Source organism: Pongo pygmaeus, chromosome 11 (assembly GCF_028885625.2).
Source record: "Pongo pygmaeus isolate AG05252 chromosome 11, NHGRI_mPonPyg2-v2.0_pri, whole genome shotgun sequence".
In the NCBI taxonomy this organism is placed as follows: Eukaryota; Metazoa; Chordata; class Mammalia; order Primates; family Hominidae; genus Pongo; species Pongo pygmaeus.
The window spans coordinates 105058832-105074831 of record NC_072384.2 but is presented as its reverse complement, the minus strand read 5'-3'; the positions used below and the strand labels follow the sequence as shown (position 1 = coordinate 105074831).

The 16000-nt window shown below is 36.2% G+C and overlaps 1 protein-coding gene across 2 annotated transcripts in view; it reads right to left on the bottom strand.

Moving 5' to 3' along the window:
• The window catches only part of PARD3B (par-3 family cell polarity regulator beta), a 1077199-nt gene that overhangs the window by 865236 nt on the left and 195963 nt on the right, over positions 1–16000 (bottom strand). Inside the window, exon 1 of one of the 2 annotated variants that reach the window (XM_063647802.1) lies at positions 2859–2987. The exons of the other annotated variant lie outside the window; for it this stretch is intronic. Within the exon in view, the coding sequence (XP_063503872.1) occupies positions 2859–2969 (111 nt within the window). The 5' untranslated portion in view covers positions 2970–2987. Of the gene's footprint in view, positions 1–2858; positions 2988–16000 lie in introns of those variants that run through there. 2 annotated transcript variants of the gene reach the window in all.

Sequence of the window (16000 nt, the reverse complement as noted above, 5' to 3'; positions counted from 1 at the left end):
GATGCAGCTGAAGGCCATTAACCTAAGCAAATTAATGCAGAAACAGAAAACCAAATACCGCATGTTCTCACTTAACAGTAGGAGCTAAACATTGGATATACACGGACACAAAGATGGAACAATAAACACAAGATTCCAAAGGAGGGGAGGGAAGAAAGGAGGAAAAGGGTTGAAAAACTACCTATTGAGTACACTATTCACTACTTGTGTGATGGGATCATTAGAAGCCCAAACCTCAGAGTCATGCAGTTTATGCAGCAAACCTGCACAGGTACCCCCTAAATCTAAAATTTTTAAAAAATCGGATTCCACATCCATTCAGTTTATTTTCTTACTCTATTTCATCTAAATTAGAAAGCCCTTCTTTACCATTATAAAACATTAGGAGTGACAGCAAGTCTGGCGTGCCTCTCTCAGAGAGTTGGGAATATTTGGAGCAAATGTAGACCTGGGAATTATGGAGAGATTTCTCCCTCATGTCTACTTTCAGTTGAAAAACTCGTCACATTTAAAGCAAAGCTAACCATTTCCTTCAATGTAAAGAAATGCACTTTTATATTCTGCTGCAGCATTTGCACTGATTTGTACGTAAGCCATTCAATTTATTTATCCAAATAAAGAAAATCAAGTAATGGAGAAAAAATATAACTCTTGGTAACAACCATTTGTATCACTATTCAGTCTTCTTCAAAATCTCCAATAATTTATCCTTAACGTTAAATACAGTAATATTGCAGCCATACAAAGATAGGGCCACACTACTCAAGACACTAAATATCATAAAGAAACACCAACTGAGCATGCCACTTAATACAAAAAAGAGTCAATCTACTGTCCATAAAGAGATGTTTTTATTCCATGTTTCAGGTAATCTTGTGTGATCCCCTTGCCATTGGGAAGGAGTAGGGAGAAAGCTGTATTGTATTTCTTTGCCCAGAACACTAAGATAGAAACTCAATGACTGCAATTCCATCCTAGTCACAATTTTGACTACTTCCTTCATCTCTTAATCACCACCAGGACGTTTACTATTGATTAGGAAACGCTCTTGGAAGTAAAGCAGAAGATAGACAAGTATCCAGGTAAACTCTTATATACATAGCAATGCTACTCTTGCCCCAACCAAAAACTGTTTCACTCTCTCTCTAAAAACCCTAATTCACCTTGCTCAGCCTACACAAGAATGCTCACAGCAATCACTTCCTTTTCCTGTAACACAGGGTCATAAGAGATAAATACTGGTAAAAGTCATCAAGCATTTCTCTCTCATTAGAATTATATGTTCTATGATGGTAAGAGCTTATTTCTTTTGTTAACTGCCATATTTCCATTGCCTGGAATAACTCTTGGCCCTGAAAAAATGTATGCTGAATGAACGAATAAATGAATGAATGCATGTAATTAATATATTCTGAACTGTGATGCAGTCTCTGTACCTCAGTTCTTTTGCTTTACTGGGAGAAAAATATTAGTACATAAAATACTGACTGTACTTACACATTGATGGCTACTAATGTGTGATGTGTTATTGAACAAAAAATGTCATTTAACAAAGAGGTTTTGCCAATAATTAATCTGCTTCCCCTCTATACCCATTTATCGTAAGAGTTTGGGTTGTTTGACAAGCTTCTCAGTAATAATGTGACTTGTGTCACACAAAGGATTGAAATTCTAAATGATGTCTGCAGGGTTTTAACTTCTGCCTTTCGGGAAAAAAGAATCATCAATTTCATATTTGGGTAGCTTATTTTGACAGTTTCCTAAGAGGTGACTAGGGGGTCAGTAGATCGTCAGTCCAATCAAATCTGAACACTAGTGTTCACTGCCATACTTCCTATTCACACATTTCCGTAGTCAGAAGCTTCCCCTAAATTATGGCACTAGCAGAGTCCTTTCTATCAACTTATGTCAATTTAAGTTTAGTGCCTGAACTGGAGTTCTGATGTTAATATTTTAATTCTATTTTTGCCATGTAATCATTTTTGAGAAATCAGTCCATTTTTTGTGTGCAAGGCAATTAAATAACACAACACTAATAACTGAAATTAAATATTTAGATATGCAAATAATATAAACAGTTTGGCAAAGAAGCTGTCCCTTAACTGAGAAAACTGAGGAACCCGGTTTTCAAAATGCAATTATATTTGTGGAAAGATGCTGTTTCCCAATATTCTCTCTTTAATCCTCAATAATAAAGCCATTATATTTTGAACTAATCGCATATCCCCATAGATTAAATTGCACATTTTACATCTTCCTTTGAAGCTTATTTGGCCTCATAATTAAGTTCTGGTCAAGAAGAGGTAAACCAGATGGTCAAATGTGACTTCTAAAACTTGTGCTTAAAAGGGAAGCGCTTTAGCAGCCATCTTGTTGTGCCTGAGTCATTATTATCTTAGGATTTTCAGTTATTTGTACCCAAATCTATTCCTGATACTGCAAACATTAAATATTTTCTGTGAAAATAATGTAATAACAATAGGTAACACCTATGAAGAATTTACTATGTGCCAGACATTCTAAATGTTTTACATTTAATAATGCATTGATTTCCACAATAACTTTATAAGACAGGTTCTATTATTATACTTACTTTATACATGAAGGAACTGAGGCACAAAGAGGTTAAATGACTTGCTTGAAATCTCAAAGCTATTGAGAGACAGTGCTCAGATTTAAACCCAGGAAGACTGCCTTTCAAGTTCCCTCTCTTTAACATTATGAGCTTTATTGCTTCTTATAATTATTCATAATTACACATGCTATAGTGCCTGTCATAATAACTAACATTTCAAATTGAAGAATGTATGTGAACAAAGCTGTCTCAATGTTCTTTTCATCCCTACCAACCAAATCACCTGTGAAGTATTTGCTGAGCCCTGGTAGAATACAGAAGTCCATGGATCCCATATTGAGGTTCTCAAATCATTTTTTGCTTCAATGGAACTGAAACTGGCTCGTAGTGGCATTGTTTTCCAGAGGCTATCCTGACTGCTAGAATCCCAGCAGGCAAACAGAAAGCCACAGTAACTTTACAGATACTTGCATCAGCCAGCCTGGCTGCAACTATGCAGACTATACAGAACTGTGACCTTCTTTCCTGACCAATGGATATATTCCAGGGGCCAATGCTTAATAACACTGCACCAATTATTTTATTTTATTTATTTTATATTATTTTATTTTAATTTTTTGGTAGAGATGAGGTCTTACTACGTTGCCCAGCTGGTCTCAAACTCCTGAGCTCAAGCAATCCTCCTTCTTCAGCCTCCCAAAGTGCTAGGATTACAGCTGTGGCCCACCACGCCTGGCTCACCATTTCATTTTGAATAAAGTATTTCATTGTGTGCTGCTTTGTGACAATAGACTCAAAGGCTTCTACAGCTGAATGGGGTCTTAGGAATCAGTTTAGCCCAACTTTCCTCATTTTATTGATAAGAAAATTAAGGCATGTTAACTTATTTGCTCAAAATCACATAGCTACTGATTACACAGCTGGAACTAGGCCATGGGTCTTCTAGTCAAGTTATCAGTACCAGATTTGGGGGTTTATGTTTATTTATACTGTCCTTTAAAAATTCTAAGTAAGCTGCAGATAATAGACAACCCAGTATAGAACAGGAAATTTCTTCTAGTGACTATAATACCTGCAGTATTTTTAGCTATAAGATCAAAGAACTTTAAGAGTTTTCAAATTATGAATCATTTAATACCATATATTAATAGAAATCTTTCAACATATTTAGGAGCACCTAGCTGTAATGTGGATGAAAAACTGCGGAGATTTTTAAAATGCAGTTATTTCCAGCTATAAAATCTTAGGCAACAAAAACATGACTAGCCATATCTTTCAATGGAAATTTCTCATTTTCAGAAAGACCTAAAATCTCATTCAATGATAATTTACTTTTTAATATAAACTACAAGCAAGTAAATAAGCCAACGGTCTGAGTGTTTTGACAAAACTGTGTTTTACATTACACCTTCTGTCTAGATTTTGGCTCTAAAATATCGAATAGGACTTTTGGGGTTACCTAAACTTACCCCAAAATTTAAAAGAATTTTGAAAAGATGTCATTTTCTGAATTTATACATTTAGTAAGCAGATAATTTGGATTTTGCTCTTCAAACCAGTGTCACAAAATGTAACAGTCATGGAAAATTAACCTGTATAGTACACTGTGGGATGTGGTAGGTGGTTTACAGGATTGACGGCTTTTCCAATTAAGCCTAAAAAGAACCCATGCTACAACTAAAACCTCACAGATGAGAACGGCATGCAATCGCACATGGTCAAGATGTTAATGAGGAATGGGAGATAGGCCATTTAATATAAATTATACCCCTTTCAAAAGGCTTGGCAGTGATTTATGGATTGAGATGACATAAAATCAGAAATTAAAGGATCAAACAGAATAGGGATCCACTGAAGAAAATAAAGTAGTAGTTGTTCCTAGAATTGAATTGAACAAATTACACCATCGGAATAATGAATTTCGTTCTAAGCTTATTGATCTCTAAGGCAAAAATGAAAATAAGTTGGGTTTCACAGTTCTAATTTTCTGACAAGGGACAACATTCGAATTTATAAAGATACCATTTTTATTCATTCACTAAAAGTAGGAATTCATTAGATGTGTGCTTGTATGATGCTGAATCAATGGCTAAACAGCTGCAGCAATAGGTAAACACTTCAGAGGGCTTACTTATGTGGCACTTAAACAAGTATCCCACATTTATTATACCATTTAATCATCATCATAACCTTAAGATGCCTCAATTTATACATGAGAAAATGGAATCATAAAGACATAAAGATTGCCCCACAGCACAAAGTAAGCAATACAGACAAAGGCACTGGGCCTAGCTCCAAAATCCACACTTTTAAAGATAATCTTACTTTCTCAATATATAAAATGAGCACATTTCCTAAATGTTTTAGGATGATATAAGGAAGTAACCCTGGTGTGTAATGATTATGCTTATCAGATATTTTAAGTTCCAAAGCCTACATTTTTAAACACAGCACTTCTCTTTCTTGTGAAGCAAGTATCTAGTAAGACATATTAGACATTGGGATCAGCAGGATGAATACATAGCCCTTGACATCACAGATCTTATGAACAAGATGTATTATGGAAATATTGTTCAAACACACAGTTCTCCTATTGAGCCTCTATAATATGAAATATTAAATTTTAAGTCAGTGATTACATTTCTTTAGGGATAATGTGATTGAGATACTTTGCTTGCTGGTGTGTTATCTTAATACTACCTTAAAACATGAAAAAAGCCAATGAATTGTCAACTACATCCATGACAGTTTCTCTCGATTTTCAGCAATTTTGGCCAAGTGCTGAATTTTGGTCAACTCATAATCTACCAATTAAAAAATACCTACTCAGCAAGTTTTATTCAGCGATTTCAAGTTATAAGACAGATGTATTAGAAACCAGGACTGAAGAAGACAAGGTGGAAATTCTACAGCAGAAGTAAAACTTATTTTCAGTTGGGATTGAAGGTTTGAAAAATTGGGCCAGATCTGGAGGGAAGTTTGGAGACCACCTCATGCCCATAGGCAGAACTAATATTTCTCCGCTTTGCCCAAAAGGCAGTGTGTACCTTGAAGTTAAAGAAGTTTAAGCTTAAGGGCTTCTCCTGCCCAGAGGGCCCCAGGAGAGAATCCAACACTTTCCATTAGAAGTTTCATAAATTTCTAAAGGAAAGCATTTTTTTTTGTGTGTGTGTTTTTTTCTTTAAAGAAAACCTCCCAAATTTTATATGCTTCAGATCCCGTCAAGCCTGGATATGGCTCCATTTTCCTCCATTAAGATTTCCAATCATCTCAAACTTTTGCAACGTTGATTAGCTGAGGCCCCAAATATCACAAGTCAAAAAAAGACGCTGCTTCTGTTTTTCTTCAGAAAGATATTTCAGCATCAATTCCTTTCATTATGATGCTCTTCTACCTCTTGCTGACAGGTGGTAGCAGTTTTAATAAAGCTCACAGGATGATACGAAAGAAATGAATATTAACTTTTCCACAGGCATAGAATATAACCTTGTTTTTATGTAAAATTCAACCTTCAAAAAAACAGTATAAGTTGTGTCAATGTACTGAGTGTTCATCTATGGTGAAATATTACAGTAAGGATGGTTTACATTTTTTAAAAAATGTAAAGCCTTTGCAAGAGTTATCTAAATTACACCATTTTAATCTGATGAAGATATTATATAAGATTATGTTTGCTCACACTTTAAAAATATTTTTAAAGAAAGTCAAACAAAGCCATCCAGCTACAGAGCACTTGAAATGAGGATAGTATTTATCTGCCTTTAGAAAAACAAATTACTAAATATAGCCCCACCCCCCTTTACTAGGAAATGAGATGACACCATTAATATTTCCTTTTATGTATGTATGTATGTATGTGTGTATTTTTGAAACAGCGTTTCACTCTTGTCACCCAGGCTGAAGTGCAGTGATGCAATCTGGGCTCACCGCAACCTCCACCTCCGGGGCTCAAACGATTCTCCTGCCCTACCTTCCCAAGTAGCTGGGACTACAGGCATGAGTTGCCAATGCCCAGCTAATGTCTGTATTTTTTAGTATAGATGTGGTTTTGTCGTGTTGCCCAGGCTGGTCTCGAACTGCTGAGCTCAACGCGATCTGCCTGCCTTGGCCTCCCAAAGTGCTGGGATTACAGGCGTGAGTCACAGCACCAGGCCAACACCATGAATATTTTAAAGAAATAAGAGAAACTTTTTCTTCAGAAGCAGACCTTGGAGTACCACGTTTTAACTCAAAGCTCTAAAGTGACAGTGCTTAGATTTCGAAATGATAACAGAAACCTTAGTTATTGAGATGTAGCAACTTCTTATTCAAATCTTGTGCCACCTAAGTAAAAACACTGACATCAGAAACTTTTTCAAAGCTGCATACATTGGCTCCTCCATGTGTATCGCAGTTGAGCCATACTTTGAAAATCAGTTCCATATCAAAGCTTTTTTTTCACACATTTCAACCCAAGTAGAGACAAGAGAGATGAGTGTTAACAAGTAAGTTAATTTTAGAAAATATATGCAAAAAAGCCAAATGTTTTTAATTACTTTAATATTTTCCACATGTAGAAATTTATCTTATTAGACATTAAAACAAGGTTTAAAAAAAGAAAAATCAGAGCCACCAGCATGCCGTATGAGGCGATCAGCTGGACACAAATTAATATTGATGTTCTGAAACTTCCTCTATCACTATCAGCTGGGGTAGAAGGTATTATATTAGAATCTTCGCAAGCCCAGTTAGCCCACATGTTTTTACCCAGTAAATGCATGAAGTTCTCAGAGTTGTTCAGGTTAGCTTTTAAACAGTATCAAGAACCAAGGAGAAATATAATTCAAATCTCTGCTCTTTTTTTTGTTGTCAACAAGTTTTTCAGTGACTTTATTTTTGGAATAAAAAAAGATAAAGGCTATTTTATGCTCTCATTAGATATGAGTCAAATTGGTGGGTGCCAAATTGGGAGAAACTGGTAAACCACAACTCTTAGTCATCTATTTTCCTACTCATATTCTCTATGAATTTCAAATATTTGAGTTACTAATATTGTGAGATATCCTAAAAATGAAGAAACAGTGAAGGACTCCTTAGAGATCAACACTATATAAAAGAGTGTTGTTACGATACACCAAAATTATTATCCTAAACCAAAAAATTGATATGTAAGGCCCCTTGATACTTGGGAAATAAAGTCATTAAAATGAGTTCTCTGCTTCAATACCCTTAGAAACCATGGCTTTAAAGCATTGTAACTAATCAAGAAATTATCCATTTTTTATTTAAATAGCCCTCGGTGGTATTACCATTCTAAAGATAGAGGCTAGAATCTTTGCACTTTTGCACTTGAGATAATTAACAGATCAGTTTGGGGGTGTTAGGGGGACAAAAATTCCCTGCAAAACTTTACAATTTCAATTAATTATGAATTTGACACAGGTTATATAAAATTTTACCCTTGATATTAACGAAAAGGGGGTTGGCTCAAGTAAATAAAATTATAAGTATGCAAATGATCAGGTTTGCAAGAACAAATTCTCCATCTCCACAAACTAAAATCTATCAGATTTACTGTCGAAACTACTTTCAATGAGGATATGGGTATACAGGAAAAAGGAAATTAAAATAATCTAGGGTTTTCCCTAATTTAGAATGTTAGCATTAAATATTCTAAATTATTATCCAATTTCATTTTATTTCCTATTTGTAGAGCAGTGGTTCTCAAAGTGTGGGTTCTGACCAGCAGCCATCAATATCAGTTAGGAACTTGTTAAAAATGCAGTTCTCATCCCCTACTCCAGACCCACTAAATTAGATAGTTTAGAGTTGAGGACCAGCAATCTGTGTTTTAATAAGCTTTTGAGTAATTAAAATGCATGCTAACTTTGTACAACCACTGCCCTAAAGATTGTGAGATGAAACAACCACCCCATGTCTAGTAAAAAGACATAAAAATACAGAGAGAAAAAAAATTCCAGAATCCTTTCTCATCCCTCTAGACTTCATATCCTACTTCTTTGTAGGAAGATGAGTAGAAAAATGTCACCAGGTCATAGCAGGACATTACACTAGGACATCCGTCCTAGTATATTCTGGATATGAGCCCTAATCCAGGCTCAGGAAGGAGTTGAACTCTTAGTTGAAGAAATTACAGTAATTGATTCCAAATCTCAGATCATTCCACATGGAACAATTTTTACTGCTATGAACTGGTGACATTTTTCTACCCATCTTTAGGTGTCATTTAATCTGTCAATCTTTAAAAAAAAAAAAAGTGGCATCTGCCTAGCTTTACCTGCATTCCAATCTGTCTTTAAGCAACCGTACTCAACCATATTATTTTAAACCTCACAGAATTTTATTTGCCTACATGATAGATATTATCAGTAAGAACTCAATAAAATGTATTATTATTTTTTATAAAGAGTCTTCCTAATAATGATGCTTTTCCCATTACCCAAGGCCTGTCATCTCCCACATCTCAGTACTGGGAGTAGTCTTACTCAACTCTGAGTATCATGTAATTTTTGTTTCTTCATGCTTGCTCTTAAAATGTTAAAGCCAATTTTACAGCCTAAGCCTAGTAAATGTGATAAAATTAACACCTTGAATTTGTATGCTAACCTACCCTTGATTACATCCTATATCTTGTAAATTTTTATTTTTAATGCTTATTTCTCATTTCTTTTTAAAATCCTGCTATATCATTTCTGAGGGCTCTGTTCTGTTCCAGTGGTCTATATCTCTGTTTTGGTACCAGTACCATGCTGTTTTGGTTACTGTAGCCTTGTAGTATAGTTTGAAGTCAGGTAGCATGATGCCTCCAGCTTTGTATTTTTGGCATAGGATCGCCTTGGCAAGCGGGCTCTTTTTTGGTTCCATATGAACTTTAGTTTTTTCCAATTATGTGAAGAAAGTCATTGGTAGCTTGATGGGGATGGCACTGAATCTATAAATTACCTTGGGCAGTATGGCCATTTTCACGATATTGATTCTTCCTATCCATGAGCATGGAATGTTCTTCCATTTGTTTGTGTCCTCTTTTATTTTGTTGAGCAGTGGTTTATAGTTCTCCTTGAAGAGGTCCTTCACATCCCTTGTAAGTTGGATTCCTAGGTATTTTATTCTCTTTGAAGCAGTTGTGAATGGGAGTTCACTCATGAACTCATGATTTGGCTCTACCATACATCTACAACCATCTGATCTTTGACAAACCTGACAAAAACAAGCAATGGGGAAAGGATTTCCTATTTAATAAATGGTGCTGGGAAAGCTAGCTAGCCACATGCAGAAAGCTGAAACTGGATCCCTACCTTACACTTTATACAAAAATTAATTCAAGATGGATTAAAGACTGAAATGTTAGACCTAAAACCATAAAAACCCTAGAAGAAAACTTAGGCAATACCATTTAGGACATAGGCAGGGGCAAGGACTTCATGTCTAAAACACCAAAATCAATGGTAACAAAAGCCAAAATTGACAAATGGGATCTAATTAAACTAAAGAGCTTCTGCACAACAAAAGACACTACCATCAGAATGAACAGGCAACCTACGGAATGAGAGAAAACTTTTGCAATCTACTCATCTGACAAAGGGCTAATATCCAGAATCTACAATGAACTCAAACAAATTTACAAGAAAAAAACAACCCCATCACAAAGTGGGCAAAGGATATGAACAGACACTTCTCAAAAGAAGACATTTATGCAGCCAAAAGACACCTGAAAAAATCCTCGTCATCACTGGCCATCAGAGAAATGCAAATCAAAATCACAATGAGATACCATCTCACACCAGTTAGAATGGTGATCATTAAAAAGTCAGGAAACAACAGGTGCTGGAGAGGATGTGGAGAAATAGGAACACTTTTACACTGTTGGTGGGACTGTAAACTAGTTCAACCATTGTGGAAGACAGTATGGCGATTCTTCAACGATCTAGAACTAGAAATACCATTTGACCCAGCCATCCCATTACTGGGTCTATACCCAAAGGATTATAAATCATGCTGCTATAAAGACACATGCACATGTTTATTGTGGCACTATTCACAATAGCAAAGACTTGGAATCAACCCAAATGTCCATCAATGATAGATGGATTAAGAAAATGTGACACATATACACCATGGAATACTATGCAGCCACAGAAAATGATGAGTTCATGTCCTTTGTAGGGACATGGATGAAGCTGGAAACCATCATTGTCAGCAAACTATCGCAAGCACAAAAAAACAAACACTGCATGTTCTCACTCATAGGTGGGAATTGAACAACGAGAACACTTGGTCACAGGAAGGGGAACATCACCCACTGAGGCCTGTGATGGGGTGGGGGGAGGGGGGAGGGATAGCATTAGGAGATATACCTAATGTTAAATGACGAGTTAATGGGTGCAGCACACCAACATGGCACATGTATACATGTGTAACAAACCTGCATGTTGTGCACATGTACCCTAGAACTTAAAGTATAATAAAAAAAAAAAACCAGAAAAAAAAATCCTGCTATATTAGATGTTTTTGTTTGTTTTAAGCCCTTTTTTTAAATTAAGGACGGCAAAAACAAAGGAATGCAGAGAAAAAACAGAAACTGGGAGAATGGGGCTTGGGGACTCCATGGCAGAATTCGGCAAGTGAATAGTGCTAGGCCTTAGAGATAGATATACCTGAATATCAATTCCATCTCCAGGATTTACTATTAATAGCTATATAATCTTGGACAGATTATTAGATTGGCTCAACCTTCTGGGTGTAATGAAAATGGTAGTATCGGCCGGGCATGGTGGCTCATGCCTATAATCCGAGCACTTTGGGAGGCTAAAACAGGCAGACCACTTGAGGTCAGGAGTTTGAGACCAGCCTGGCCAATATGGTGAAACGTCATCTCTACCAAAAATACAAAAATTAGCCATGTGTGGTGGTAGGTGCCTGTAATCCCAGCTACTCAGGAGGCTGAGGCAGGAGAATCACTTGAACCCGGGAGGTAGAGGTTGCAGTGAGCCGAGATCGCACAGTTGCATTCTAGCCCAGGTGACAGAGCAAAACTCCATCACCAAAAAAAAAAAAAAAAAAAAAAAAAAGTAGCATCTATTTTACAAAGGATTATTATAATGGTCGGAAGTAACGTACGCAAAAATCTGTTACACTGTTTGGCAGAGAATAGGTAGTCCTAGAAAGTTAGCTATTATTATCAATGTCCATATGGAGGCCGACTGAAGAGCCCCAAAACACAAGTTCCTTGACCTTCTCCAAGGAAATGCTACCACGGGAAAAGTCAGTGGCCATAGCACAGACCCTGGCATCACCAGAACAGGATTTCCTCCAACATCATCAATTCTGGAATTCCATCTTCTATCCTCCATCTTTCTATCACTAAGTGTGAGCCTAGAACATTGAGACTTCAACTTTAAAGCATTCCTCTTCTTCAACAACTGTGTCCCTTCCTGTCTTTATTTCCTTCCCTACTCAGATAGGACCCCAGAATGAAGCACTTCTACTCTCTCACTTGTCAACTATCTTTTTTCAATTTCTTTTCCCTCAGTCCTTCTGTTGCATCTGACTGGATAGCCCCACTCAATTAATCAATCACTTGCTTTTACTGGAGGGGAATGGGTTAGAGTGGTACCTCTTGGTCTAGATTTTAAATTTTCAACTTTAGTCTCACCCTCAGAAATTCTTTAATTTCCTCATGGTTCTATTCTACAAACTTCACTGTTTTCTGCCTGGTCCCTACTCAACCCTATCAATCTTAGCTGATAGCCTTGACTCCCACTCAGGCATTAAGTTCAACTCTCCAAATCCTGACACACAGTCACATTGATAACCCTTGTCTTAGAGAACAATCTCTCTTCTGCCCAAGGCCACCAGTTTCATCTGACTGGCCCTGGATCTCTTTCTGACTCTTCTTAGATCTTGTTTCAGCCATTAAACCCTCTCTTTTAAAACATATATTCAGCTGCATCCTCCCCAGCTTCTCATTCCACACAGATTAAAAACATTCGTCTGTTCCATCTTGAAAAATAAGAACTGTCAGTTCCAAATTGGCACCTAAGAATTAGAAAAATGTGCTACAAAATTCAAAATGTTTTTATATCAATTAAAACCCCAAATTTTGGGTTTTGTTTGTTTTGGCCTCGTTTGAATCAGAATAGATCTGACCTTGCCATGGAACAAGGTTCCTGAGGGTCCACATTCTGTTTTACTGTGAACCCCATCTTTTGTCCACAGTCTGTCGGATATAGGAGAATATATGGTCCAAGTTGGACCAATCTGAATAACTCTCTGGTACAAAGATCTTAATTCAGTCAGGCTTAATCATGAAATGTAGATAATTTTACAATTCAGTTGTTCTCATTTAGCCATCTTTACCAAATCAATTGAGAGGTGAGAAAAGAATGGAGCAGATATCTAATACAGATAGAAAATAGGGGCCAGATCTAGCTTCTTGATCACTTTTCATTTCCCTTTGTGAGGTCCAGGTTTCTGAATGCCTACCTTTGGGTTTTGTTAGACTCTGAAATCAGGTTTTCCTACTCCAAGGTAGTCCTAGTTGTTATTACAACCAACCAAAGAGCCAAAATACTTCTCAGTGAAAGAAATGAGAAGTCCTTACTTTGTGGCCCATCCACACTTCCCTTCTGAAATGTCAGCATCCACTGGCTGAGTAGCATTAGGGGCATGAAACTTGGCTACAGTCTGAGATCACCATACAGAGGATATCTGAGTAGTGACAGACCTGTGAGAGTAACTATGTGTCAGAGTTACATGGAAAAGAAAAATATGAGTATATGTAAGTGGAAAAAAAAAAAACTTGAAAGGCCACTCATGAAGCTATGGGAAGGAGAAGCAATAAGAAGGAAGTTAGAAACCCAAATGAGCTGGCTAATATAAACCCCTGCTGAAGTTCCTGCCATTTTTTACAACGCCATTAAAGCAATAAAACAAGTTTGTTTCTTTTTTCTTCACATGCACATGATGAGAAACCTTACCAGTAAATGCCACAGTGTACAGGCTTATAACAGGTCATTTTTCAAGATATGTACATGTGCTCTATACTAGTTTAGAGCTTGTTTTAAATCCTTCCCATTTAAAATTAAGTGGAACATTTAAAGCAAGGAACCATAAAATAAAGATCAACTTTAAAAATCCATATGCAATTAAGAATTTCAAAAGAGAGATCAATATTTAACTACAAAAATATAATGCAAAAATCAAACCAGTGCAGCAGCAAAAATCACCCTTCTGAGTACCTTTATAACACAGAAGGAGCTCTCTCCAAAAATCTTAACAAAGCCTATCTTCATTCATTTAACCAACATTTAGTAAGTATCTACTCTGGGTACATACACTAAAACTTAAAGATAACATTGAAATTATGAATCATAACTAAATTACTATTCCAAAAAATTAATAAAGGAATAAATTTAAAACAGGGTTAACTTGCTTAGAGCCATGTTGCTTCCCAACCTATTACAAAACAAAGAGTGTGGACTTCCAAAAGACAAACTCTGAGAAAAAGCTTTGTAAACGGAAACAATGTAAATGAAATCTATTTTACTTGTTAAAACAATGATATAATGTTCCTGGAAAAAGCAACTGATGGTTCTTTGTATATGAACACCCCCTCCATATTTAATCTAGCATAGCAAAACAATCCTATTCTGCCTATTAAAACACTATCCTATGTTACAGTACTAAATAGAATTAAAAGTTTTATAATTAAGTCTGTGACAATGCAGATCAAGTTAGTGACAAGTGAGTAATCATTTAAAAAAGTCATTTTACCGCAGGAATGAGTTTACACAGTGCTAAAGGCAAAGGTATCAATGAGAAGAATCAACGAGAAAAGGATGTTGATCCAACCTTCCCATTATCCCCGGAATAAAACAACCCTGGTTAAAACCATATAGACAGAGCAACAGCTTTTGCTCTATTCTCACTCAGTTACCCCAGTGATGCTCTCAGCTGAGCTCCCAGCACAAGTTACATGCCGAGGTCCTGCCCCCTTACTCTATCCCTTTCTCCTCACCTTCTTCACATCTCTTGCCCATCGATCTCCAGCTCCATGGAGTCCCACCCTGGTCTACTTATCTTCATTTTTACATGGTTTTCTTCATTTCTATCTCAAAATCTGGAGAGGACAATGGCAGAGACAGTGCATTCCCCATTTTTAAATTAATGTAAAAATCAAGAAAAATATATGTGACTATGTACATATACATATACTTATAATGTTAAAATGTATGACTATTTTATACATATAAAGCTACCTTACATAAATAATAAGAAATACTTATTCAGAAGGATAAGAAGGTACAACACATGTTAAATGCTAAGAACAATCGCAAATCCTTAGACAGTGGTTCTAAAACTTAGCCTGCATCAGTATCCCCTGCATAGCTTATTAAAAGACAGCTGGATCCCAGCCCCAGAGTTTCTGAGTAAGTAGATCTTGGGTGAAGCATAAGAACATGCTTTTATAATAAGTTCCCAGGTAACACTGATACTATTGGCCCAGGGACCACACTGAGAACTTCTGGACTTTGAATGTCAACATCACTTAATCCTATTGTTACAGTTCAGGGGTTTGCTGAATCCTTCAAGAAAAAAAAATGGCTTTTAGAAAAGCCCATTATATAATGAGTAGGAAGAACTGTGACAGTTGAGAAGCACACAATACCCCTGGGCCAGATGGCTTGTGTCCCCACTGGGACAGCCCCCTAAAATGACTTTACCTTATGTCTACAAAGTGCCAAATTACAGGTATAATTTGCTAAATTACAAGTATAAGAGGTGTATTTTCTATAAAGGTGGTAGAAAAGGAAGGTGAAGCCAGGACTTTTCAAGATTTTCTTCTCAAATTAGTAAGAATAAACATAGTCAATAAACTAAAGACTACTTGGAAAATAACATGGAGGGCTCTAAGATTAAACACAACACTATAAATCTAAGGAAATACTGAATTATGAACTAAGACCATATCATGATGGGTTCTGTGAGGAGAGTTAGTGTCGCAGGTGGCTACTATAACACATTTCTGTTGGTTCAAGACCCATGAAGATTTAGGGAAATGAAGTCCTAATTTTCTCAGGCCTATCATAGGAGAAAACAAAGAACTCAGCAGCATCAGATCTCATTTTAAGTAACACAAGAAAAAGTTATTTCTTTCCTGTGAGAAAGCCAAGAACAGAAAAAATATAATTTCGTTTTATAAATACTAATTGTATCTTTTTCTCCTTTCTTTTATATCACTATATCAGTAATGTTTTCTGCCCTCCTATTTCCAAAAGTTGTTAGCTCTCTACAAAATTCTAACAGTTCATTAGTGATACAGGAACATAGCAAAACCTGCCATTTTTAATTATGCTACAAGCTTCTTAAACTATGCATTATTCAAATTGATGCCAATTATTTTGAAATGAAATAAAAATGCTACTT